The sequence below is a fragment of the Palaemon carinicauda genome, chromosome 4 (assembly GCF_036898095.1).
Source record: "Palaemon carinicauda isolate YSFRI2023 chromosome 4, ASM3689809v2, whole genome shotgun sequence".
Taxonomy (NCBI): domain Eukaryota; kingdom Metazoa; phylum Arthropoda; class Malacostraca; order Decapoda; family Palaemonidae; genus Palaemon; species Palaemon carinicauda.
Window position 1 is genome coordinate 174808830 of NC_090728.1, and position 27364 is coordinate 174836193.

Sequence of the window (27364 nt, forward strand, 5' to 3'; positions counted from 1 at the left end):
GCCTAACCTTTACTCCCATTTCTATCGATCACAGTCCATTTGTAACTTATTCGAAAAACGTTTTTAATACTTTGAAAACAAATCTTGATTAACCTTCCTATTATCTTTCCATCGAGTCAAAAATGTATAAAAAAGAAACCTTTCTTATGATTTATTGCCAATGATTTAAACTGACTTCGATATCGTTACAGAAGAAACTTTTCCTTTGGAACAAAATTTTATTATAGAGGAAAAACTTTATTTATATTCTCATTAATCACGGAGACAGTATAATCATGTATGCTTACATTTCCGTCTCTCCAAACTATCATCTTCAGCTCAATGCCAATCATCAAATTCTTTAAAAACAATACTATCAATATTTGTACTAATAGAAATAAATGTTGACAAATAATTGCCATATATCTTTAATAGCTTAAAGCAACGTCCGCATTTCCCCTATATAAATGAACATTGGCCTTTCTTATTAAAAGTATAATCTGACTCTTCTGATTCATTTTCAGATCTCTCTCTCTCTCTCTCTCTCTCTCTCTCTCTCTCTCTCTCTCTCTCTCTCACAGAATCAGCTTTTATTTATATTCACGATTGACCTACCATTGACTTGGGAAGACCGTGGCCTAAGGGAAAACATTAACGAATTCTTTTAAACTTGAACTATATTGAACGAAGAAACAGCTATACTGAAATGCATACATTTACTAAGGAAATGATGATAAGGTTTATTTTATAATTGATTTACACTCTGGAACGTCCGTATTAACAAACAAATTCGCAGGTGGACGGCGCAACATCAGGCGTTGGCGAAGACTCAAAAATATTCATTTTCATTATTCGATTTGTTTATGCTGAATACGCTGATTATAAGAATATCAAATTACACCATAGTCAGGAACCTTATGGCATATAACTAATATTCCTTGAATTATTTGAATCTAATGAATAATGATATTCTCCATTCAAGAATATTCCATTTGGCAGCGCTGTGCCAAACTCGTCCCACCAACCTTAACTATGTTGATGATTGTTATCTTGGTCACTTGTACAGAGACATGACTTACCGCCCATGTGGTCTGATGAAGAAAAGGAAATACTCTACACTTTTATAAGTAAACTAAGGTTGCTTCCGATAGCATATGAAAAATTCACACAATTTCCTAATAAAAATATTAATACCTAATTAGGAAACGATCGTTGGACAATTTACCAACTACCAATTCTCTAGCCTCTACCTTCCTAACTAACTTTTTATACACATGTGGTCGTCAAATTCAAATTCAAATTCAAAAAAGTTTATTGACTAATGTGGTCGTCAAATATTAGACTATATAAATTGGGGCAAGGTACCTCTGATGCCATCTATTGGGGGTAAAGTAAAACTCGTTACGAAGTAAGGGAGGAGGCTAGAGGAATCTGCTTTATTATGCCTTTCCCAATATAACAATATTGTTTTTCTGTGTAGTTTTTACTAACAATGTATGTTATACCGTGAAACATATTAATTATCTTTAATTTTCGTAAAAGGTCATTGAAAATTATATAAAATAACTGTGTAATTACATGAATGTCTCGCCGATTTCAGTACATGTGGCACTATCTGCTGACCCCATGACCCCCAAATGTAACTGGCCTAACGATTGTTTGATGAGGAATTATCTATTTGTAAATTTATTGTGAAATTTGTAATTTCCTAAGAATTAAATTATGGTCGACAATAAGGAGCTTCAACTTCACGTGCGTCTGTTTTATAGCAATTTCGAGCCCAAAATGGCAACTGAAATAAAGTAATGAAAATTCTAATGAGTGGATGGTGGGGATGATTAGCAATTCGGTACTCTACTGCTAAGACCATCTATTGGCCATTTAAATAAACAATGTGTAGAGCTCTTTGATCCTTGCATTCTGGAACCTTCCATGACGTAATTTTGGTTTAAAATTAGCCAAAAATAGCCTACTTCATTAGAACTGAATATAATCTATACCTGTAACACATATTTATACATAAGTATCCATCTATCACCCTTTTCCAATTGGATAGTCATTCACATGAATGGAACAAGGGACGTGTACTGCCATCTTTTGACAAGAAGTAGAAACACTCGAATTCTATTCAAATTTTGAGAAGTGTGTGATCGCTAAAACATATTTTTATGATAGTTTTTTCAATAAATTCATAAAGATTCTTAATTCCAATAATGGTGTTTTTCTACTGAATTTTAGGCTCTAAGTTATGGTAATTATATGCAAATGCAGATAAAATGTCTTACAAAAATATATAGAGCAGATCCCAATATTTTAAAAGCAAAGAGTTGGAACTCAGCCATAGTTTTAAAAATCCCAAATTTAACCAAAATATATCCATGTCCGCAGCAAATACGATGTTAGCTAATCATAAGCCCAACAAAAGATAAATCCTCTATAAAGTGTGCCTTGTTACGTGTACCAGGGGCGAAGAAGCAGTTATTTTTCTTTCTTTTTTTTCTCGGGTGGGAGGAGCTAAAGTTTGCAATGGCAGGGACGGTGGTGTTTGTGGGGCTTCCCTCAGAATTTTTTTTTACGAGGAAACGCCCTCAGATGATAATTCCTGGCATCTGACAGCAGAGTGTAGCAACGATGAAATAATATTTTATGGACGATTTGTATGTGACCACTTACAATTTGTACACATTAACAATAGTGAAATACCGGTAGGTCTACTTGATGTATTTACCAAAAACGTACTAACGACATCCATTCATTCTCAATATCGATAAAGTTAGAGCCAAGGCTGGCGTACGGTACGGTACGGTACGGAGTACGGTACGGTACGGTTGATATTTAGCCTATAAGTACGGTACGGAATTACGGTACGGTAATTTTACCAAGGTACGGTACGGTACGGTTCAGGTACGAAAAAATGGGCAAATTCCGTACCGTACCTTACCTTAGTCTTGGATATCTATCACTTCGCAACTATTGTTAATGCATATTTGGACACCAGCAATTGACTGGACTAAAAAATATTTCACTTGTAGAATACTAAGGTATTTTATATTTCACTTTGTAATATACTATGCATGTGTTAATTCCTTAATTAACTGTGATGTCTGTGTCTAATTCTTGAAGTAATACCAACAAAAGTTTGAAGCATCACAAATATAATCCTATATTGTGTTCGGAAGAGTCGTCCCCCAGAAAAGCCTTATGAAGGATGATATAATAGATGCCATTATGTTTCTAAGATGCAATACATAATCAATTTGAACTCTTATGTTTGGTTAAAAGAAGTTCCTATTGGAAGGTATTTTCCTATAGCCTAGGCTACAAGCTTTATTTTATTAATGTCGAGAAAAAAGATTTAGTTTATTTTATTACATTTCAACTTTAGTTTATGAATGTTGAGAAAAATATTTAGTTTATTTTCTTACATCGTAACTTAAGTTTATCAATGTCGAGAAAAAAATATTTATTTTATTCTATTACATCGTAACTTTTGAATGTTGAGAAAAAAATTAGTTTATTTTATTATATGGTAACATCAGGCAATGCTTTTAAGTTCTATTAATGGTTAGATTATTTTATATTTTTTTTTTCATAATAAAATCCTTAAAAGAGGAAGTGATGGTTTCAACAATATTATTATTATTATCCAAAAAGTCATAATACTGGGAAATATTTTGAATAATATTTCATACACTATATTTCATGTACTAAATATACGGTATAGTTTCATGGCAAAACATGTTTTATGAATCCAAAAGTGAATACTCTTGGTCTTGTATTAAAAACAAAGGAACAGTATTAAATATTACTAAAAATATCCTTAGCAGCAGCAGCCATATTAGTACGGTACGGAATAAAGGTACGGAATAACGGTACGGTATTTTTTCCGTACTGTACGGTACGGAAAAATTATTGATAGTACGGTACGAAATTACGGTACGGTATTTTAGCCAGGTACGGAGTACGGAAAAACATTCCGTACCGTACCGTACTACCAGCCTTGGTTAGAGCTATCCGCTTTCTAACCCTATTATGTTTTTACTTACGATTTATTATATCTATCATTTGTTTTTAGTTCCAATTTTATCCGGCGTCAATTATCTTAGATGTCAGGACGCCTGAAAACTTGAAATCAATCAATCAATCCAATTTTATCTTTAGATTTTTAACGCTTTTGTGTTTTTAATTTCGTCTAATTTATAGTTTACATGTGACAAATATCTAATGTGTTAGTTGTGCTAATTATGATATTTGTCTTTGGTTTTAAGCTATGGTGATAAGCTATGAAGACGAAAGCCTCACAAACAGAGAAGAACTCCTCAGACTTGATAATACTGCATTGGTCATAAAAATCAAGGTTTTTAAAATGTCTTTCTATTCGCAAAACAATATATATATATATATATATATATACATATACATATATATATATATATATATATACACACACACACACACACATATATATATATATATATATATTATATATATATATATATATATATCAAATAAGCCATATATAATTTTGATACATTAATGTCTGGATTCTCTTAACGACCTCGGGATCAGAGCCCCAGGCGAAATCACACAAAGACAAGAGCTTGTGTCCGGCCGGGAATCGAACCCTGGTCGGCAAGCTTGTATAGACAGTGACTAAACCACTTGGAAGTGGTTTAGTCACTGTCTAAGTGGTTTAGTCACTGTCTATACAAGCTTGCCGACCAGGGTTCGATTCCCGGCCGGACACAAGCTCTTGTCTTTGTGTGATTTCGCCTGGGGCTCTGATCCCGAGGTCGTTAAGAGAATCTAGACATTAATGTATCAAAAATATATACGGCTTATTTGAATATGAAAAACACGTCTAAATGCGCAAAATTTATCATATATATATATATATATATATATATATGGGTGTGTGTGTGTGTGTAAGTGTGTGTGTGTGTGTGTGTACTATAAGTATATGTAAGTGTGTGTGTGTCGGATAGAAACAACGTAGATGTCAGGACCCTGTCTTGGAAGGAATCATCTTGTTATATTACTGGAAGAGCTTAACGAACTAAATTGGGATATGATGGGATTGAGGGAAATTAAAAAACCTGGCGAATCTTATATAGATTTAAGAGGGTCATATCTTTTGCTTCAAAGGATATAAAAGGAACAAATAAAATAGAGTGCGTTTTCTTTTTAATAAAAACTTTGCAGGTAACATAAAGAATTTTATAGCATCAGTGATAGAATGGCAGGATCGATAATCAGACTAAATGAATAGTATAAAAAGATAATTCAAACATATTCACCAACAACAGAGGAAGAAAGAGAAACTTTTTAAGGTAGATCTGGAGACATCTAAAAAAAAACATGTGACTATTTGCATTTGTTTTGGGTGATATGTATGGCAAAGTAGGTCAAAAGAAGTGAGTATAATCAACTGTAGGCAAATTTGGAGTAAGCGCAAGAAATGGCAGAGGAGATATGCTTGTCGAATTTGCTAAAAAAAAAAAAAAAAAAAAAAAAAAATCTTGAACACCTTTACTTTATGAAAATGAACATAAAAATGGACATGAAGAAGCCCATGTGTAGAAACCAAAAATGGATAAATATTATTCGCAGTGAAAAAGTTAATATAATTAAAGATGTCATAGTATTAAAGAGTTAAGGTCAAGTGACCATAGAATTGTGAGAAGTAAAATTTGTCTAGATCTAAGGATAGAAAGAAAAACTAATACTAAGAAAGAAAATAAACACTCCTGTAATACAAAATAGGTACTCCTAGTTACATGACGAATAAAGACGAAATGAATAGTAATTTAAAATTTGTTTTATTGGAATCAGCACAAGAGATAGGCGGAATAGTTTCTAAACAAGATCGAGGAAAACTATCAGAAAGCACCAAAAATCTAATAATAGAACGATGGGAAATAAGGGTAAAATTCAATAGAGATTAAATAGAATTACCAAAACAATTTAAAATAACAAACTAAAAGCACAAGACATTCGTAAACACATTCAGAACAAAATTGTGGAAAACTAAAGAAAGGAAGAAGCATCAAGTTAATGAAAATAAGACATAGGATAGGGTGCCAACAGATATTTGCCTTAACGGTTGAAAATGGATATATCAACAAAAGAGATGGAGTGATAAAAGTTGCAGGGGATTTCTATACAATATTATACAATATAAGAAATATCTTTTCCATTAGAAATACTGAAACATCTGAGCCGGTACCCAAAATAATAGTTTAAGTAAAAAAAGCATTAAAAGACAGGAAAAGAGACAAAACAGAAGAAGATGGCTTAATAAATGTAGGCACAAGGAAAAGAAGGATCTAATGTAGTACTGTCTGGCCAGTCAAAGGACCCCTTAACTCGCTAGCGGTAGTATCTCAACGGGTGGCTGGTGCCTTGACCAACCTACTTCATTATTTCTTTGTCAATTGTTTTTCTGTTTCCTTGCTGCTATATCTATATACTGCTCCCCCCTCTTTTTCTTCTTCTTCTTCTTTGAGTCATCCTTATCCCTATAGGCTTTTGAATTTTTATTGTCTAATTATTTCACATTTCTATATTTTCTATTATAAACACACACACACACACACACACACACATATATATATATATATATATATATATATATATATATATATATCTATTTTTTCATTATCTTGTTTTAGTAATTTTAAGGATTTTCAAGTGTTTTGGATTGTATGTTTTTTTTTCTGATTATGTTATATATTTTCAAGACTTATATTTCTTTTCTATTTTTTATTGGTGGGGAGTTCTTATAGCATTTCTATATTTTCACTAAGACGTCACAAAACCTTATGTTCCAATATTCGAGCACCGAGGAATCTGCTTCAAGGAACGCAACCGAAGATTATCTGGAATCGAAATAATTGAGACCCTAACCACGGTGTCTTGTATGCTCTATTGTCAAATAAATTGTAATTATAAATGTGTATTGTCTAATAAAAGATAGAAAAAAAAGAATATTCGTCAACAGGTTGAAATAAGCCTTCGTTAAAGTACATATATTTTCATCTGTTTTATATTGTTGATAATTCTAATATGTTCTTTGCGATATTTCTTTTAGATTGTTCGTTCTTTGCATCTCCAGTTTTCCCCTCAATGAGGATTTTCTCTTTTGAGGCCTACTCTTTTAACATTGCTTTGCCTGCTAGGGTTCTGACTTTGCTGTCAATAATAATAATAATAATAATAATAATAATAATAATAATAATAATAATAATAATAACAACAACAACAACAATAATAATAATAATAATAATAATAATAATAATAATAATAATAATAATAATAATGGTTTTTTAGCAACTGAGATTAGAAGATTTGTAATTATTCCAAGTATTCATGGAGCACTAGAAGAGTTGGAAAACCCAGACTTACATGACTGAGGACTATAAAGCGTGAAGTAGGAGAGGACGATTGGAGAAGTATAGATGGAGATGACTGGGAAAATCTAACTGAGGGCCTTTGCGTCAATAGGCGTAGGAGGAGATGATGATGATGATGATAATGATGATGATGATGATTCATGAAGCATCAAACTGTTACATAAATTCGAATCTATTTTACGAACTGAAAGCCGATTATTGAGTCAAGTTCACTCTATCTACGGTTTCTTGGGCGTCACTGAAGAACCGCTTACAATATATCGGACTGAACTCGAGAAGTTTTCAATTTTCGTAATTAGATTTATTATCTATTTATGTCAAGATTTCCTAAGTGAGGATACCTTAACGTGGTGAAAGGGTTTTCGTATCGTCGGGATCAGCAAGTTGTACTAATCAGGGCCACCCATACTAGATTGCTTTGCTTTGAGCGATCAAATCAAAATCTTTTACCATCGCCAATCTTTAGTTGGCCTGTGTGGTGATGAAAACTAGCCAAAACCCAGACATGGAAAAGGACATGTATGAGGTCTTTGTCCTGCAGTGGACTATAAAAACGGTTGCATTTGTTGTTGTTGTTGTGTTGTCTGGTATCTTTACTGAACAGATTTCATCTAACATGGATGACGTTGTTGCTGATACCTTTGTCACTCACGTCAATAAAATGATTAACTTTTACTGCTTAAACATGTTATTGTTTCTTGATTGGTATCATTGTTATGTCGTTAGATGTTGCTAATGTCCCTAATTTGTCTATGAAATATATTTTCTTAAAGTGCAGATAAATCATCAATTTATAGAAAACATTGAATACTCTACGGTGGACACAAGATAGATTCGCCAATCATGCTCTGTATATTTGTAGCCTTTGTGGGAAAATGATTCCCGTATAGCATCAGGAGAAAAGCAAATGAAATTAATAGGTACCATTATTAATTACCCTAGAAAACACTTTCATGTAAATTTGGACCTAAAATTAAATTTACAAAAAAGAGCCATTGATTATTCATCTCTTTATACGACCTCTGATGTGATATCTATGAACCGTTTAAATAAAAATAAAAACAAAAAGAACACATATAAAACTCAAATATAATCATTATTCATAATCTAATCTAGAAAGGGATTACTCAGAACACCTGAATAGTTAGAATGCGGTGAAAAGATAATTAGAATGGATAATTAATTTTCTTCTTTTATTTTACATTTTATTTTGTCTGTAGATATAGAATTCTCAGACAGAAATATGAACGAGCAGGGAACGTGAGCACATGATATGGGCTACAAGATCTGGAATTAGATTTTCTCCAAGTGTTCAGATCCTTTATATTTTTCAAGCAACTTGGGTTAACTGGGTTCCGTAATAAAAAAAAACAAGTACTTTCTTATACCCATGTTCGCCCTTGCCCTATTAATCGATATATGTGAGTGTTCCTATGTCTTACATACAAACACACACACACACACGCGCGCACGTGAACACATCGATATATATATATATATATATATATATAAATATATATATACATATATATATACATATATATATATATATACACACACACACACACATATATATATATATATATATGTATATATATATTTATATTATATATATATATATATATACATATATATATATATATATATATATAAATATATATATACATATATATATATGTGTGTGTGTGTATATATATATATATATATATATTTATAGATCTGGGGTTGGTGAATCCCTTAATAGAGATTTAGCTAAAATTGGTGCATGATGCAAATTATGGGGTAAGAAGTTGAATCCTAACAAAACTCAAAGTATGATTGTAAGTAGGTCGATGGACAGTGGCTCCTCAACATCCGGATCTCAGTATCGATAATGTTTCTTTAAATTTGTATGACTCTCTTAAAATTTTAGGTGTAATTCTCGACAGCAAATTTACTTTTAAGAAACACATTAGGTCTGTGTCTTCTTCAATTGCACAAAAAATTGGATTATTGAGAAAGTCTTTTAAGATTTTCGGTGATCAATCTATTCTGAAGAAATGTTTTAATTCTTTCATTCTACCTTGTTTTGAGTATTGTTCTCCTGTCTGGTCTTCAGCTGCTGATTCTCATCTTAATTTGTTGGACAGAAACTTACGGTCTATTAAATTTCTATTCCTGATCTAGATATTTATCTTTAACACCGTCGTTCAATTAGTTCATTATGCATGTTGCATAAGATTTTTCATAACTCTGACCATCCTTTAATTTAGATCTCCCTGGACAATTCTATCCTGTTCGTAATACTAGGCAGGCAGTTAATTCTAATAGCCAGGCCTTCTCCATCATGAGACTCAATACTACACAGTATTCTAGAAGTTTTATTCCAGCTGTTACCAAGTTGTGGAATGATCTTCCTAATCGGGTAGTTGAATCCGTAGAACATCAAAAGTTCAAAGTTGGAGTATATGTTCTTATGTTGACCAGGCTGACATGAGTCTTTTTATAGTTCATATATGACATATCTGTTTTTGACGTTCTTAATAGTTTATACATGACATATCAATTTTGACTTTGTTACTGTTTTGGAATGATTTATTGTTAATTTTTTCTCATCATTTACTTATTTCCTTTCCTCACTGAGCTATTTTTCCTATTGGAGCTCTTGGGCGTATGGCATCTTGCTTTTCCAACTAGGGTTGTAGCTTGGCTAGTAATAATATATATATATATATATATATATATATATATATATATATATATATATATATATATATCTTTTGATGGTACATTTTTGTAGGTGTATTGCATATTTCGATTTTTATATTCTTTGTCGATATGCATGGAAGAACTTAGCAATTTCATATTGAATTATCTGTTCAACAGATATTGAATGAAACTCAGCGAGAACAGGGGTGACCCTTTCCTGTTGGGATTCTTTCAATATCAATTCAGCTCTTTTCTTGATTAAACTTTGTGACTTCTTAGGTAAATAAACTTATAAACCACTACAAAAACTTTCTCAGTATCCCAGTCTTTCAATTACAGTACATACTGATATAAAAACATGTATGATATTACATAAGAACATTTAAATATTTTTATGAAGGCTATTTTAATATTTTTTCCCACTCCAATGCATATTCGATCTGTCATAAATATTTTTCAATTGGTATTCTTACGTTCCTCGTTGTCTTTATTATATGCTCTTTAGTATTACTTGCAATTTTGTTCAAGTTTAACATTGATTCTTTTAGGTTTTTCTTTGAACTTCTTTGTATACATTCGTATTTATACAGTGTTTTTTTCTATTCATCTAATTCGTTATGCCCTTAGTCAAAATGTCATCAGTGTTATTCTCAACCAGTTAAAACTGCATAGCAGCTGTTAAAAAGACTGAAGATATCAAGGCTTTCAAGAAGAAATAGAAGTCTTTCTTGATTTCTAAGTCCTTCGATAATGTGGGTTTGGCAATAAACGTGTAATGCTGAATGCCTGGGAATGTAAAAGATAAAGTGAATGCAAAACTTCTGTAGAAAGTAGGGTTTCCCTGCACTATGAGACCAGAAAATCAGCCCTTAAAGTAAAGTAACGTAAAGCAAGTCTCCGGAGTCAGGATCACACTTTATAATGAAGCGTACAAACCCACGCGTGATAGGTTTCTTTCATGAGAACTGATTTACATTAAGATAAAGTTTTCCTTAGACTGTGTAATACTTATTTTCAGAAATACTATTGTTTCTATTCCATCACGTGTATGATTCCACTGTCTACAAATTTCATGCTTAATCTTATTTCCATTTCCAGATTTACCAAAAATCAAACAGCAAAAGTCAGTACCCTATGTCTATACAGTAAACATCGTGGAAATATGACCATCATTATCATTACTTGCTAAGCTACAACCCTAGTTGGAAAAGCAGTATGCTATGAGCCATAATAGGTCTATTATTGCATTTGCCAAACTACTTTTTTCTTTATATATTTTTTTCTTGTCTCTTGAGGCTAGATTATCGCTACCGGCTTCAATGAACTTTAAACTCTGAACTTATTTAAACTGTAGATTATATTTTTCAATTTCGCTGATTTCCAGTCTACATACACACACACACACACACACACACACACACACACACACACATATATATATATATATATATATATATATATATATATATATATATATATATATATATATATATATATATATATATATATATATATATATTGGTCTGGTAGGCAGGCTACCGTTCTTTTCAGGATATTCCTAGACCTTTGAAAGTCCGGTCATAAAATGTCCAAATATTGTAAGTCTCCCTTGCAGCTTGCTGATCCACTGTTATATTTTCCAAGACCTCGTGAGTCTGATTTAACTCAAAATCCTTAAGGTTTAGGGCAAATAAAAGAAAAAGTGAAACAGTGTAAACAAGAGTTCCTGCTTAAAAAGTAACCTATTCGATACATAAATTGTCACACTACTACTACTACTACTACAATCGAATGCCTCTTCTTCTTTAGTTAACTTTACAGACAACTTTTCTGAAGCCAATTTGTGCACCAGACGTCCACGCGGGAAATTAACAAAACGTTGAGTTGCTTCTCTTGTTTAATTTATTTTATAGCAAATGATGTTGCTTCCTAATTTACCTCCTGCTGCTGAGGGCATTCGCCATCGCCAGGAAAATACGAAAGCGTTCATGAATCAGAGGCCTTTGGGGGATGGAACTCTTTTCATTGCTGAGAGGTAAAGTAACGTGTGCCAAATATACTTGATGTTTTGCATTTCACTTTTGCTAGGATAGGAAGATAACTCATCAGTTTTGTATGAATTTCTATGATTTATCAGTAGACATGTTATATTAGGTTAGGTTACGTTAATTCATTGATAAGAAATTGGTTGCCATAGGGTAGGGCATAACATTCGCATCTATACTACGACAGCTAGATGAGATCTATCCTAGACCAATTCAGGTTAGTTGTAGTTTGCGGTGTTCTATACGATTATCCTCCGCAAAATATACTTGCTTTTGGTTACTTTTAAATCTATATGGAAGTTTGTATGTAGAACATGTTTTATGAGAATTTCTTTAATGAATTTCACATTCATCTCCTCGGGAACCATGAATGTTGAGCCTTTGTGTATCCGCCGCCAGTTCCTCCAGCGTGTATAATTAATGGACACCTACTAACCTAAACTTCCCCCCTAACCCAATCTACAAGCCGTGCCCTTACGTACTTACTTAACGTGTTAAATAGACCCCCCCTTACACTACTGTATTATTGTCAGCCGTCATCATACATACAGGTGGCCGCTATCCTACATACACCCCAACAATTGATTACCATCAGGCCATAACATTGCTCCTTAAGATGTCAATCCAGTGACTTCATACAAATATCATCTCTGAAGATTCCATTGATGTCCAATGGACATAGTCCATGAGAAAAACAAGTAATTAAAGGTTTTCATATTGAAAAGATTTGGAACAATTGGAATGGGTTATAGGTCTATTTCTTAAACTCGAGTACTGTATACTTTGACATCATAATTCAACTTTATCAACATTGAAACTATCAATCGATATCAGCATCGATAATCAATGTGACTGTAGCAGAATTAATGACAGTATTGACCAAGTAAATCACCAAGGCACTGAAAAGGCTGGTGTCTTGAAGGGACAGGCCACCTATACAGTTTTTTATGTGTGAAAATGTATCCACACGTCCCTTGACACCTTATGCTTGACTGTGGTTGTCGCTCAAGCCATTGTGTAGCAAACCCAGCACCTGCATTTGAAAGATTGCATATTGTATATGATATCATTTTGACATGAATTGGGAATCCCTGTAGTATGACTGACTTCATTCTTTTGCCTCTCTCTTGGAGTCAGCAGTCGAAAGAGTTACGTACAGGTCTGACCAGGTGCTAGTAAGTTACACTTCAGAGTACCATTTTTTGTAACCAAAGAAGTATATCTCCCCATATCCGATGTGAGCTGGTAGATGGCAAATCCAATACCAAGCTATAATTCATTTGCCTGGTGTTTGATTCTTACTGACAGTTTCTCTTCCCTTTGGGGAAAGTTTATTTGGCATGCTACAGTTATTTTACGCCCTAGGGCATATCAGTTTATCATCCATATTATAGAATAATAGTGTTTTAGTGTCTTCGCTTCACGTCTCCACAGACTCGGCATAGTACACTTTCAGGGAAGTTACGGAATCTTCTAGTTTTATTCTAAGGGGACTTACGACCCTCAAAGTGGTGTCTTCCCAATTAAAGGATGAGGGTTTGTATGTCGCATAGGCACGAAGATCAGATTTTAAAAGTACTTTGTATTTTTCATAGCTATACAGACCTGAATTTTTCAAGATAACTTCTCTCCTCAACCTAGTCCTAGGTTGAAGTATTGAAAGTGGACAAAGAACCAACTGTAAGGGGGGGGGAGGGCAAAGCTTTGCCCCGCACTCTCTCCAGTCAGATAATTGCTTGTTATCCATTTTGACAGCAGATTCCATCTTGCGTCGAAGTAATCTCCCTAATTAAATTACTCTGGTTTGTATAGGTAGGAAAAATATAAATTACTGTTAAAATTTTATATATTTATGATCATAAAATTTGGTGATGTGTCATATTTTTTTTTTTTTACAGACTTGTTAATGCAGTTTCCTCAGTGATGTAATTAGAACTCATTATGCTATAGAGGAAAATGTTGGTGGGTTGTTGATTAAATCATATGTCTTGAATATAAGGTCATTTTGAAAAGGTACTATGAATTTGTTTACAGGTGCAAATAGGTGTCTTATTCACTATTGTACTGTATAGGATGTTCAATGCTGTTCTTGTCCAGAAATAATGATATTTAATCAATTGTGTTGTTACAGTCGTGTGACATGGGTTAAGGATGGTGATGATACAGGCTTGTCCCTAGAATACCCTCACATCGCTATTCATGCCATCAGCCGTGATCCTGCCAGCTTTTCCTTCCCTTGTCTCTACCTGATGATAGATGTAGAAATGGAACCACGAGAAGGTATGTTGACGGTACAGAATTGTTTTAATAAGGTAATGTAAGATGAATCCACTTTAAGTAGCAGTGACATTGTGTAGAGTACTGTGTTCATTAATATTATTGTTATTACTTTCTAAGCTAAAACCCTAGTTGAAAAAGCAGGATGCTATAAGCCCAAGGGCTTCAACAAGGAAAATAGCTGTGAAGAAAGGAAATAAGGAAATAAATAAACAACAAAAGAAGTAATGACCAATTAAAATGAAATATGTTAAGAACAGTAAAATTGAAATAAATCTTTCATATTATGCCATAGTGGGTTTACGAGTTTGTTTCAAATACTGTACTGTATACTGTATGTTTAATATGTCTTAAATCTTAAACTGTAATTAAGAGTTTTACCTTCCTTAATTTTCTCCTTCCAGAATTTCCTAAGTACAGGTTTCCTTGTGTGTACACTTATTTCTTGTTTTGCTCACTTTTGTGTTGTTTTTATGCCTTGGTAAATGTTACATAATTGTATTCTTGATATTTTTGTGTTTTCCTCTTTAAGGCTTATACCTGTATTGGAGTAAGGTTTGCTCCGTAACTGGAATACAAACCACGCTATTTAATAGGGGTATTACTTTCGGTGTAGCTGAAATGACGAGCCATTAATTTTTAAACGACCCACACCGCTAGTCAGCGGGGGGTGGGGAGGGTAGCTTGCTACCGCTCCCCCTCACACACCTGTGATTGAGCTCACTTTGCTTTCGGCTCGGATGGTGAACGGACGTTACCGCTCTTCATCTTCGCCGACTTTTGGCAGCCTTTAATGCCATTTTGTTTTCTCTTTTTCTCTTAGAGTGTGTGTGAAGTTAACTTTTGCAACCTTGGGCACCTGCCCTGGATTCTCCGGCCACCCTTGTGGAACATATATGTCGGCGGTCGAGACTGATCCTCACGTTGTGATAGTGTTAACAAGTGTAGTGAGTGCAGGGAGTGGTCTTCCTCCCAGTGGGAGAGGTTTGGGCCAGGAAGTACCTTCTCTAGACCTACTAGAGATGAAGACCGTGTTTCTGGCTCTTCAGTAGCTCCACCAGGCCTGGCAGACTACTGTGGTTGTGAAGATCGACAACACCACAGTGATGGCTTACATGCTCAGACAGGGAGGTACTTTTTCAGTACAGCCATCCCATCTTGCAGTAGAGATACCGAGATGGCCCGAGTTCCTCTCGATCACCCTAGCAGCTCGCTTTATTCCAGGCAAAGGAATGGGCTTGCCGACAGTCTGAGCAGTGCGACACAGATACTAGATACCGAGTGGTCTTTGGATCCTCAAGTATAGCCTACAAAGTCCTGACTCGGTGGGGCTCCCCTCTGTGGACCAGTTTGCTACAGCGCTGAACTGCAAGCTCCCGCTGTACTGCTCCCCGGTCCCACCCCCCAAGGCCCTCTTGTAAGATGCCTTCCAGCAACGGTGGGACAACATCGATGTGTTCGCCTTCCCCCGTTCTGGCTGATGAGGAGAGTACTCTACAAGACCAGAGTATCGGTCAGTCTCCCAATGACCTCCATAGCCCCGCTAGGGCCTCTCGCAGAATGGCCTACCAGTCCCTCCGTAACTTCTTACGGAGCCTCCGAGGGAACTCCCTCCACGTCACGGGTTACTCACACAACCACATGCCAACATCCTCAACAGAGCTGTAGCTTCGCTTCGACTTCAGGCCGGGAAACTATCCAGCATCTCCTCAGAGAGAGAGGATTTTCGCAACAAGTTGCGAAAAGGATGTCTGGACACCTGCGCAAGTCTTCCGCATTAGTCTCCCAGACGAAGGGGCGAGTGGCTGTGGTCGGTATCGTGGAGAGGGTATCCCTCCACTCGATGCCACTTCCAGCAATAGCGGAGCTCCTCGTGTATTTGCGGGATGAAATGTGCCTTTCAGTTTTGGCTGTGAAAGGCTATCTCTCAGCCTTAGGTCTTGCCTTCAGGCTCAAAGGATAGACATTTCTCCCTCTCTGGTACTCTCTCTCCTCATACGAAGCCTTGTCCTCTCCTGCCCTCAGTCGGAAGTGAGATCTCCTCCTTGGAACGAGGTTCGAGTCCTCAAGTCTCTAAAGAGACCTCCCTACGAACCACTACGTAAGGCCCCAGATCACCACCTTACCGGGTAGACAGTGTTCCTGCTAGCCTTATCCTCGGCCAAGCGAGTTACATGGTCTCTCATATGACATCGCCCTCCAAAGGGATAGGGGGAGGTAACGTTCAGGTTCATCCCTGAGTTTTGTTGCCAAGACTCAGAACCCAGGAGTGCCGGACCCGTGGTTCGACTTTCCAGGTTTCGAGTCTCCGTCCTGTAACAGATGACCCAGACCATCTCCTACCTTGCCAATAAGGAGTCTGAGGTGGTGTCTTAAGAGAACAGCTGCAGTCGTCCCCAGGTTCAAGCCTCATTCGTGGACACTGGGAAAACGAAGAGAAGGATTACCAGGAATACCATTTCACCCTGGATTCGCAGGGTGTTACACCTGGCCTTGAATCCTGACCCTTCTCCATCACTTCACCCTAGAGCGCATGATTTCAAGGGCGTAGCTACGTCCCTGCCCTTCATGAAGTATCATTCAGTGACGCAGGTCCTGCAAGCGTTTGAAGCATCAACCCACCTTCACAGCCCCTTACCTGCAAGACATGACCCACAGGAGGCTCGATACGTTTTCTATCGGCCCTGTGGTGGCTGCACAACAGCTGGTCTAAACCTCAGGCTCCTTAATGGACAAGTAGCAGAAGGTTGAGGGCATTGTTACCTGGTGTAAGTCTGCATGAATGAAAAGATCTGTCTGGCCCTTATTCTTTTCTTCATCCTCTCCTCCCTTGGAGAAAGCAGCATCCTGGGTTCTCTACACAGCTGACCTCGAACCACTGCAGGTAGACCATGCTTCCTTGTGTTCCTAGTATTAAGTGTAATACTGTCATGTCCCCATACCCTGACGAGGTGGTATTGGGAGAGTCCTAGCCTAGATTTCCTTCTGAGGAACTCCAGGTCAACTTCCTAGGACAAGTCACTTTTCACCTTCGCACACACCTTACGTAGGCCGCGGCAGTTTCATAACCGCTAGCGAGGAGCAGGGATTCCCTATTGTCCGAGTACTTAATCGCTCGAATATGGAATCCCCGGGCAAGCCAAAGCCAGTATGGCCAGGACTTACCACCCTTCCTAAGGGTTAAGTCACCCCATGTAAATAGCGTGGTTTGTATTTCAGTTACGGAACAAATGACAAATTCGTAGATAATTTGTATTTGTTCCGTAACCGAAATACAAACCACGCTATTTACATTGGTTTTACCTTTTAGCGCAGCTGAAATGACGAGCCAATAGTTTTAACGAGGGTTAATTACCACCGCGCTAGTTAGCGGGGGGTGGGGGAAGGGTAGCTTGCTACCCCTCCCCCTTCCACACACCGGTGACTTGCTTCACTTAACTTTTGGCTCGGCGGTGATCAGACGTGTCTGCTCATCGTCCTCGTGACAGCCTTTAATTTTCTGCTTTCTCTTTACAGCGTGTGTGTTGGTTGGAAGTTGACCTTCATTATTATTACTTTACAATGCGTACATGCCCTGGAGTTGCCGGTCGTCCTTGTGGGACTTTCATGTCGAACGTAACTACGGACCCGCACACCCTTTGCCCTCAATGTCGGGGCCGACGGTGTGACCAGGAGAACATGTGCCGTGAGTGCAGGGAGTGGTCTGCCTCCCAGTGGGAGAGGTTTGGCCGTCGGCGTAAGAAGAAGTCCAGGAGAGACCGTTCTCCTTCGGGGTTAGCCTTGAAGGAGGAAGGTTCTCGGGACTCTTCTTCCGCCGCCCAAACCTCCTCCGAAGCTCCCCCTCGTCCGTCTCTTAAGGAGAGTCTGCCGAGTGGTAGCGCAGGTCTTAGTTCTGTTTCCCGACCTTGGGTGGGGGGAGAGGGCGTCGCCTCCCATAGCGAGACGGTTCCCCCTCCTCCTCCGGGGGAGGTTATTGATAATGCCTTAACCAATGATGATCTTTTGCAGATTTGGTCGTCCCTGGGGCTTAAGGGCTTGCCCTCCAGGGTTGCCTTTATTGACCTTGTCTGTTTGGGGGCCGCTGTTAAGCAGTCGCCGGCGGTAGCAGAGGTAGACCCTCTGTCTATTGTCGACGTCGTGGTGACAGAGGCCTCCGACGTGGCTGGGCAATCCTCCGCAGGTGCTGTTGCAGATGATGGTGCTCAGGGCTCTCCTCCCCCTTCCGTACATCCGTCGAAGGGGGAAGTGAGTCCTTCAGTCTCTGCTGCTGCTCAGCTTCCTTCTGAGGGAAGTGCTTTGACAGAGACTCCCCTTCGGAGGACCGATGGTCCCGACGATCTTCCCCGAGGCCGCCTCCGCCGTAAGGCTCACCGTCCGCTACGCCGCAAGGGCCTTCCTTCCCGTTACAGGGGGTTAAGAGGCGCCTTTTTGGGTCTTCTTCCTCCGAGGGGGACTCTCCTCGTCAGCCTCAACCTACAGCTCCGTCTTCCTTGGACCTCTCTGCAGACCGTTCACCAACTCCTGCCAGATCTTCGCCTTCTGGAGAACTCGTCACCCGACGGGCAACGGTCCCTTCGGGGCAAAGGGATCCTTTCCCTCCACGAGCAGTGCTAGCGCACAGGCGCTCTCCTGCTCGTCAGCGCTCTCCTGCTCGCCAGCGCTCTCCTGATCGTCAGCGCTCTCCTGCTCGCCGGCGCTCACCTGCTCGTCGGCGCTCTCCTGATGTTCGCCCTCCTCGCCAGCGCTCTCCTGCTCGTCAGCTCTCTTCTGAGCCTCAGCACTCATTTGAGGACCATCGCCCTGCGGTCTCTGACCATCCTACAGTTCCTGCTGAGCTCCCTGCTCACCATCAGTCTGATCCTGTGGCTATGCAATATCGTTCTGCGCGTGTGTCAAAAGCACATGTTCGCCAACGCGCCAGCGATCTCCCTGTTCCTGCTCGTGAACGCGCCGCGCCACCTGTCCTTTCACAGGACACGCGTCGACCTTCTGCTCGCCAGCGATCACCTACGCGCCAGCGGTCACAGGCGGTTTTAGTATCGCCTATTTACCAGCGTTCTCCCACGCATCAACGATCGCTTACGCACCAGCGTTCACCTGCTCGCCAGCGTTCACCTGCTCGTCAGCGCGCACAGGCGATTTTAGTATCGCCTATTCAACAGCGTTCCATGCGTCAGCGATCACCTGTCTCCCGCGTGTGTTACAGCCGGCGCGCCAACGTTCTCCAACGCTTCGGAAGGAACATGGTTCGCCAGCTACTAGCTCGCCATCGCGCGATCGCTCACCTGCGCATGCTGCTCGCCAACGCGTCGCCATGCCACAACGCGCCATCGCCAACCTGCGCGTCAGCGCTCACCAGCTCATCGCCGATCGCTTGTGGATCTACATCGCCAGCGGTCTTCCTCACCCACGCGGCAGCGCATTTCCTCACCGTCGCGCCAACGCTTGCGTTCGCCGCCTCGGACACGCGTTCATTCACCTGCCCACCCTCGCGACCGCTCGCCTGCGCGCCCACGCGATCATCCACCTGCGCGATCGCTCTCCCGCGCGACCATTCGCCCTCGCACGACCATCGTTCGCGGCGAATTCCGCAGCCGGTGGTAGCAGCAGGAACGCGTGTTCCTAGACGACGCTCGGGATCGCCTCCACCCAAACACAGGTTGGTAGTGCAGGACGAGGAGAGGTTAGTACATCATTCTTCCCCACCTTCTTTTCAGGCAGGTACCGTGGTGTCCACTCCAAAGGATCGTCCGATCCCTTTACCTTTAGCGAGGATTTCGGACTCTGTGTCCTTGGAGCAACAGACTTGGTTTGGTCCTCTGGTGCGGGCATTAGTGAGGGTTATGAAACCAGCACTCGCCGACCAGGGTAACAAACCAACGGCTGTCTCTCCTACGCTGAAGAGAGAGAGGAGTGGACTTCGTGGTGACTTCCCCCAGGGCGAAGTTTCTTCCCAAGAGGTCGGTCGCGAAGGCCCCTTCTCCTGCACGAGTGCTTTCTCCTTCTCCCGTGGACGAGGCCTTTCCGTCCTCAGGTGAGTCCAGTGGGGCGGTAGTCTTCCCCTCGGCACCAAGGGGGGAGACTTCGCTTCATCCAGGAGAATCATCTCGTGAGGAAGGGGCCCCTCGAACCTCGTTGTTGGGATCCTGTATCCCTCCCAGGAGGGAATCCAAGGACTCCAAGACCATCCCTAAATCCTCTGCAAGGATTCGTCAGGAACCCACGACTACCCGGGGGAATGTCCACGTGTCACCCCAGGAAGAGATCCTGGGGCAGGAAACTTAGCTGCCAGCCCGCAGGGAGGAGAACAGCAAGAATCCGAACATGCCTTCTGGCAGGTCCTAAGCCTGATAAGGCAACTTAACGGGCTTATGGATCCAGTCATCGCCCCCCGTGAAGGCAAAGACACGATCTTGGATGAAGTGTTTGACGTTCGGAAGGCCCCTAAGACCAGTGCGGCTCTGCCCTGGTCTCGGGGTCTGAAGAGTGCCAGAGCTAGGGCCAACGCTCAGCTCGCACTTATTGCCTCCTCCAGTCGTTCCACTGCCGGGAACAAGCTCATCCCTCCTCCTCGTCTTCAGCAGAGGAGGTATTTCGAGATCCTGGGTGAGCACAACCTCGCTCTTCCTCTCCATCACTCTGTGGAGGAGCTGGCGAAGGGAGTTCCCCTGGAGAAGCTCTCTGCCCGGCAGGTGTCGTTCTCGGCGGCAGAGATCCTTAGCCACGAGAAGGTCGCTAAGTGTGCCATGCAGGCCACTTCGTGGCTGGACTTTTGGCTAGGATCTCTGGGCATCCTATTGCGATCGGAGGACTTGTCCAAGGAGACCAATAGGAAGGCCCTGGAGACCTTCTTGCTCTCGGGCACCCGCTCCATCGAGTTTTTGGCGCACCAGGTTACCACCCTGTGGGCCAACTCGGTGTTGAAGCGTCGCGATGCTGTGTCCGAGAGATTCCATCCGAAGGTCTCCGCCGTGGATGTTTGTAGGCTCCGACATGCTTCCCTTCTGGGGGAGAACCTGTTTGAGCCTCAAGACATGGAGCTAACGGCTGAGAGGTGGAGGAAATCCAGCACGGACTCCCTCCTCCATAGGGCCCTTACATCTCGGCCCTATAAGCCTCCAGCCCCGCCACAACAGCAGCAACAGCCTCGTAAGGCTCCCAAGCAGGCACCGGCAGTTAAGAAGGTGGTGTCTAAGCCCCAGCCCTTTCCAGCCAAGGTCAAGAGGGGCGGTAAGTCATCCAGGGGAGGCAAGACTCCTAGGGGTGGCGGCTGCAGCCGCAAGCCCTAGGGTGGCAGTCCCCCTGCGTGTCCACCTGTGGGGGATGCCTTCAGCGTTGCGTCTGCAGGTGGCAGCCACACGGGGCCGATGCTTGGATGGTCTCAGTGATCGGCCAAGGCTATCGCGTCCCGTTCACAACATCTCAACCTCCCCTGACAGCGAATCCAGTGTCGTTGAGCTCCCATGCCACGGGATCGGCAAAGGGGCTGGCCCTTCAGGCCGAAGTCGAGACCATGCTCGAGAAGGGTGCTCTCCAGGAGGTCGTGGACGGCTCCCGAGGCTTCTTCAGTCGACTCTTTCTTGTAGAGAAGGCTACTGGAGGCTGGAGACCCGTCATCGATCTCTCAGCTCTGAAAAGGTTTGTCAAGCAAACCCGGTTCAGCATGGAGACAGCAGACACAGTCAGACTTGCGGTGAGACCACAAGACTTCATATGCACACTGGATCTATAGGACGCGTACTTCCAGATCCCAATCCATCCGTCTTCCAGGAAGTACCTGAGATTTTGCCTAGACAACAAGATCTACCAGTTCAAGGTGCTGTGTTTCGGTCTCTCCACAGCTCCTCAGGTGTTCACCAGAGTGTTCACCCAGATTTCATCTTGGGCGCACAGGAACGGCATTCGTCTCCTTCGTTATCTGGACGATTGGCTGATCCTAGCAGACTCGGAGTCGACCCTTCTTTGGCACCGAGACAGGCTTCTGGATCTTTGCCAGGATCTGGGGATCGTGGTAAACCTCGAGAAGTCCTCTCTGCAGCCGTCCCAACGACTGGTTTATCTAGGCATGCTAATAGACACCAATCTCCACAAAGCCTTTCCATCAGACGACCGGATAGCAAGACTGAGGAGTGTGGCGGAACCCTTCCTCAGTTGAGAAGAACTCCCCGCCCAATCGTGGTTGCGTCTCTTAGGTCACCTATCCTCCCTGGCCCGTCTGGTTCCAAACAGCCGCCTCAGGATGAGATCCCTTCAATGGCGGCTCAAGTCCCGGTGGAATCAAGGATCCGATTCCCCGGACATTCTGATCCCAATGGGGTCTCTGGAACAGACGGACTTGCGGTGGTGGCTGGTCGACGAGAACCTGCGGAAGGGAGTGAGTCTTCTCGTCCTCCCCCCGGAATTGACTCTGTTTTCGGACGCGTCAAAAGAAGGGTGGGGGCGCACGTTCTGAACTGGAGGGCCTCAGGCCTTTGGTCAGAATCAGAAAAGTGCCTACACATCAACCTGCTAGAATTGAAGGCCGTCTTTCTGGCTCTTCAGCAGTTCCAACGGTCCCTGGCGGGTCACTCCGTGGTGGTGATGAGCGACAATACCACGGTAGTGGCTTATATCAATAAGCAGGGAGGCACTTTTTCGCAACAGCTATCCCATCATGCAGTAGAGACTCTGAGGTGGACCGAAACCCACTTGATAACACTATCAGCTCGCTTCATTCCTGGCAAGAGGAATGTGCTCGCCGACAGTCTGAGCAGGGCCTCGCAGATAGTGAGTACCGAGTGGTCTTTGGATCCTCAGATAGCCAACAAAGTCCTGACTTTGTGGAGTTCCCCGACTGTGGACTTGTTCGCGACAGCCTTGAACTTCAAGCTGCCCCTGTACTGCTCCCCAGTCCCGGACCCCAAGGCACTCTGGCAAGATGCTTTCCAGCAACGGTGGGACAACATCGATGTGTACGCCTTCCCACCGTTCTGTCTGATGAGAAGGGTGCTCAACAGGACCAGACTATCGGTCAACTGTTCGATGACTGGTAGCTCCGCTATGGTATCACGCGGAATGGTTTCCGGACCTTCTGCAGCTCCTGACGGAACTCCCGAGGGAGCTTCCTCCACGACACGAGCTTCTCAGACAACCCCACTCCGGCGTCCCTCACAGGGCCGTAGCCTCGCTTCGGCTTCACGCCTGGAGACTATCCAGTGTCTCCTCGCGGAGAGAGGCTTTTCGCAACAGGTTGCGGAGAGAATGTCTCGGCACCGGCGAAGGTCCTCTGAGGGAGTCTACCAAGCAAAGTGGAGAGTCTTTTGTGGTTGGTGTCGTGGAAGGGGTATCTCTCCACTCGATGCCACTATTCCAGCAATAGCGGACTTCCTCGTTTATCTGCGGGAAGAAATGCGCCTTTCTGTCTCGGCAGTGAAAGGCTATCGCTCGGCCTTAAGCTTGGCCTTCAGATTGAAGGGCGTGGATATTTCTTCATCGCTAGAACTCTCTTTACTCATACGTAGCTATGAGGTTACCTGCCCCCAGTCGGAAGTGAGACCCCCTCCTTGGAACGTGGTTCGAGTCCTCAGGTCTCTTAAGAGACCTCCCTTCGAGCCGTTATGCCAGGCCTCCGATCGCCACATGTCTTGGAAGACGGCTTTCCTACTCGCCTTGGCTTCGGCCAAGCGGGTTAGTGAACTTCATGGTCTCTCGTACGACATCGCCCATTCAAGGGGAGGGTGGGAGGTAACGTTCAGGTTCGTCCCTGAGTTTGTTGCCAAGACTCAGAATCCAGGAGTGCCGGATCCTCGGTTCGACTCTTTCAGGATCGGGAGTCTCCGTTCTGTAACAAGCGACCCAGACCAGCTGCTACTATGTCCAGTGAGGTGTCTGAGGCACTACTTGAAGAGAACGGCTGCAATCCGTCCTCAAGTGCGAGCTTTGTTTGTGAGCACAGGCAGGACTAAGAGGAGGATCACCAGGAACACCATCTCAGCTTGGATTCGAAGGGTTATCCACCATGCCCTGAATCCTGACCCTCCTCCGTCACGTCGCCCTCGGGCCCACGATGTCAGGGGTAGTGCTACATCCCTGGCCTTCAAGAGAAAATTCTCTGTGACGCAGGTACTTCAAGCTGGGGTCTGGAAGCGTCAAACGACCTTCACAGCCCACTACCTGCAAGACGTGACCCACAGGAGCCTCGATACGTTTTCTATCGGCCCTGTGGTGGCTGCACAACAGCTGGTCTAACCTCAGGCTCCTTTTTGGACAAGTAGCAGTAGGTTGAGGGCGTTGTTACCCGGTCTTAGTCTGCGTGAATGAAAGAGTATGTCTGACCCTTACTTCTTTCTTCATTCTCCCCTCTCTTGGGGAAGCAGCATCCTGGTTCTCGTATAGCTGACCTCGACCTCTGCAGGTAACCCATGCTTCTTTGTGCTCCTAGTATTAATCTTAATACTGTTGCGTCTCCCATACATTGACGAGGTGGTATTGGGAACGTCCTATCCTAGAATTCCTATCTGAAGGTCTCAAGGTCAACTTCATAGGACGAGTCACACTCTCCTCCACACACTGCTTATGTAGGCCACTCGTTCCTAGCGATGCTAGGAACTTGTGAGGTACAGGGGCTCCCTCTCTCTAGTGCTGCTCACTGAGGGATCGAGCCCCCGGGCAAGCCGAAGTCAGTAAGGCTGGGGACTTTCCACCCTTCCTAAGGGGTAAGTCACCCAATGTAAATAGCATGGTTTGTATTTCGGTTACGGAACAAATGACAGATTCGAAGATAATTTGTATTTTTCAATATTTAACTTAGCCGGTGATTATATAGCTGCAACTCTGTTGCCCGACAGACAACTCTACGGTAAAAACTCGCCAGCGATCGCTACACAGGTTGCGGGTGTGCCCAACAGCGCCATCTGTCGTCCAGATACCCAGTACTCAATGTAAACAAAGACTCAATTTTCTCTCTGTCGAGCTATCGACAAGACGTACTTACTCGCTGTTGCTAAACTGGAGTTTTTTCACAACTAATTGGTGAAGTACTTTATTCTAGTTTTGAGCTTTCGCTGTGCAGGGTTTCTCTTCACACAAATCCTTGAACTCTTTTTGATAACGGATTCTTTGTTGATGACTTTTTGATAGTTTTTGAATTTCCCTTTGACCAATTCAAAATGGCTGACCCTTCACAAGTCCCAAAATTTAGGAAGTGCAATGCTAGGGACTGTTCAAGGCGTCTTCCGAAGGCTTCTATCGACCCTCACACTGTTTGTTCCAATTGTCGTGATAAAACCTGTCAATTGGAAGATCGGTGTGAGGAGTGCGTTGGGCTTTCGGAATTCGATTTTATCGAATTCCAAAAGTATACACGTAGGCTAGAGAGAGATAGAGTTGGGAGAAGTTCTTCTCGTTCTATTGATATATCCTCTCCTCATGCCCCACAACCTATTCCTTCCCCTGTAGTGGTTGCTCCTAACCCCCCTCCTGGCACTCAGGAACCTTCGATGGCTGATATGATGCGTGCCATCCAGGCTCTGGGTGAGGGAGTTGAGTCCCTTGCTAGTGACCGTAATCAGCTCATGGCGGATGTGAAGGAGTTGAAGTGCAAAAGTGCAGTGGGAAGTGCTAAAGTGCCGAGTGATAGTGTTGTGGATAGTGTTGCGCTTGAGGGTTCGTCTGTTCGTGCCTGTCGTCCTCCTAGTCCGGGACCTCTTGCAAGCTCCCAAGTCCAGGGGAGAAGCAATGTCGTACGACAAATGGGTTCGAGAGGCTTTAATCAGCGAACAGACGTTCCCAACGTGGTATCGGGCGTATCTACCCAAGATCGCTCCTACCTAACTAAGACGAGAGAGCCCATTTATACCTCGTCTTCGGAAGGTGTTTCTCGCAAGAAACCCTGGACCAAGGTCTCACGACCGCTTAAACGCAAGTCGGTCCATTCAGCGCAAGTCCAACGGCCCGGTTGTAGCCACTGGGTCAGTTCGGACTCGCTGCCGTCATCCGATGACTGCTCACCGCCTAAGAGCGGCAAAGCGGTACCGCTTCAGACAGTAACACCGTCTGTCGCCGCACCTGCTCCTGTAGACCCTAAGTGGTCTCTACTGCAAGACATGCAGTCTAAACTAACGTCTCTAATGCAGGACTTTCGTGCGGAGAAGGTTGCTGCCGCACCAGCTAGTGCAGTACCTAGCCTACAACCTTCCACACGATCGGTTGTGCGTCCCGTGGACGCTGAGTTAACCTTCTCACGCACACCAGTTGAGAGAGTTCCGCCACCCATGCGTTCCAGTGTGATCTGCCAGCCGCATGTTGACGTTAAGCGACGCACGGAGGTCTCCGTTGACGTTCGGGAGGTTCACCAACCGTCAGAGTTGCTTTGTTTTGACGCGGTGCGTCAACCTCCGCAACCCAGTGTGGTTTCCACTGCGCACCCACATCAGTCCAGACAGTCTGGAGTAGACGCTGTGCGTCCCCGCGCTGCCATGGTTGTTGCCAGTTCACAGACTGGGCAGCAGTTCCATGACGTTGCGTCCGGCTCAGTCACGCGTGCACCCGTGCAACCGGACTCAGCGAACCAGCCGTTACCCACTCCGTTGCCGTTTCCTCATCAGTTATCGGATGAGGGACTTTCTGATGATGATGTTGCTGCACACATAGATGAACCACAATCAGAATTGGACGAGCCTAAGTCTACTCAACCCTCTTTGGACTTTAGAAAAGTTTTGGCCATTTTCAAAGAGATGTTTCCGGACCAGTTTGTTTCAGTGGCTCCTTGTTCTCCTCCGTCAGAGTTTGTGTTAGGCATGCCGTCTACCACTCCTGCCTTTACTAGACTCGTCCTCGCACGCTCGTCCAAGAGAGCTTTGCGGGTGTTAGGAGAATGGTTGCAGTCCAAGAAGAGTTTAGGGAAGACAGCCTTTACGTTTCCCCCTGCTAGACTCTTCTAGATCGAGCGTCTGGTATGCCACGGGAGAAGTTCTCGGCTTGGGA

The 27364-nt window shown here is 42.8% G+C and overlaps 1 protein-coding gene across 1 annotated transcript in view; it reads left to right on the forward strand.

Annotated features, from left to right (window-relative positions):
- Window positions 1–11874: 11874 nt before the first annotated feature.
- The window catches only part of icln (chloride nucleotide-sensitive channel icln), a 60328-nt gene continuing 44838 nt past the window's right edge, over window positions 11875–27364 (forward strand). Inside the window, exons 1-2 of the mRNA XM_068372753.1 lie at window positions 11875–12114; window positions 14256–14404. Coding sequence (XP_068228854.1) covers window positions 11996–12114; window positions 14256–14404 — 268 coding nt within the window. The 5' untranslated portion in view covers window positions 11875–11995. The remainder of the gene's footprint in view (window positions 12115–14255; window positions 14405–27364) is intronic.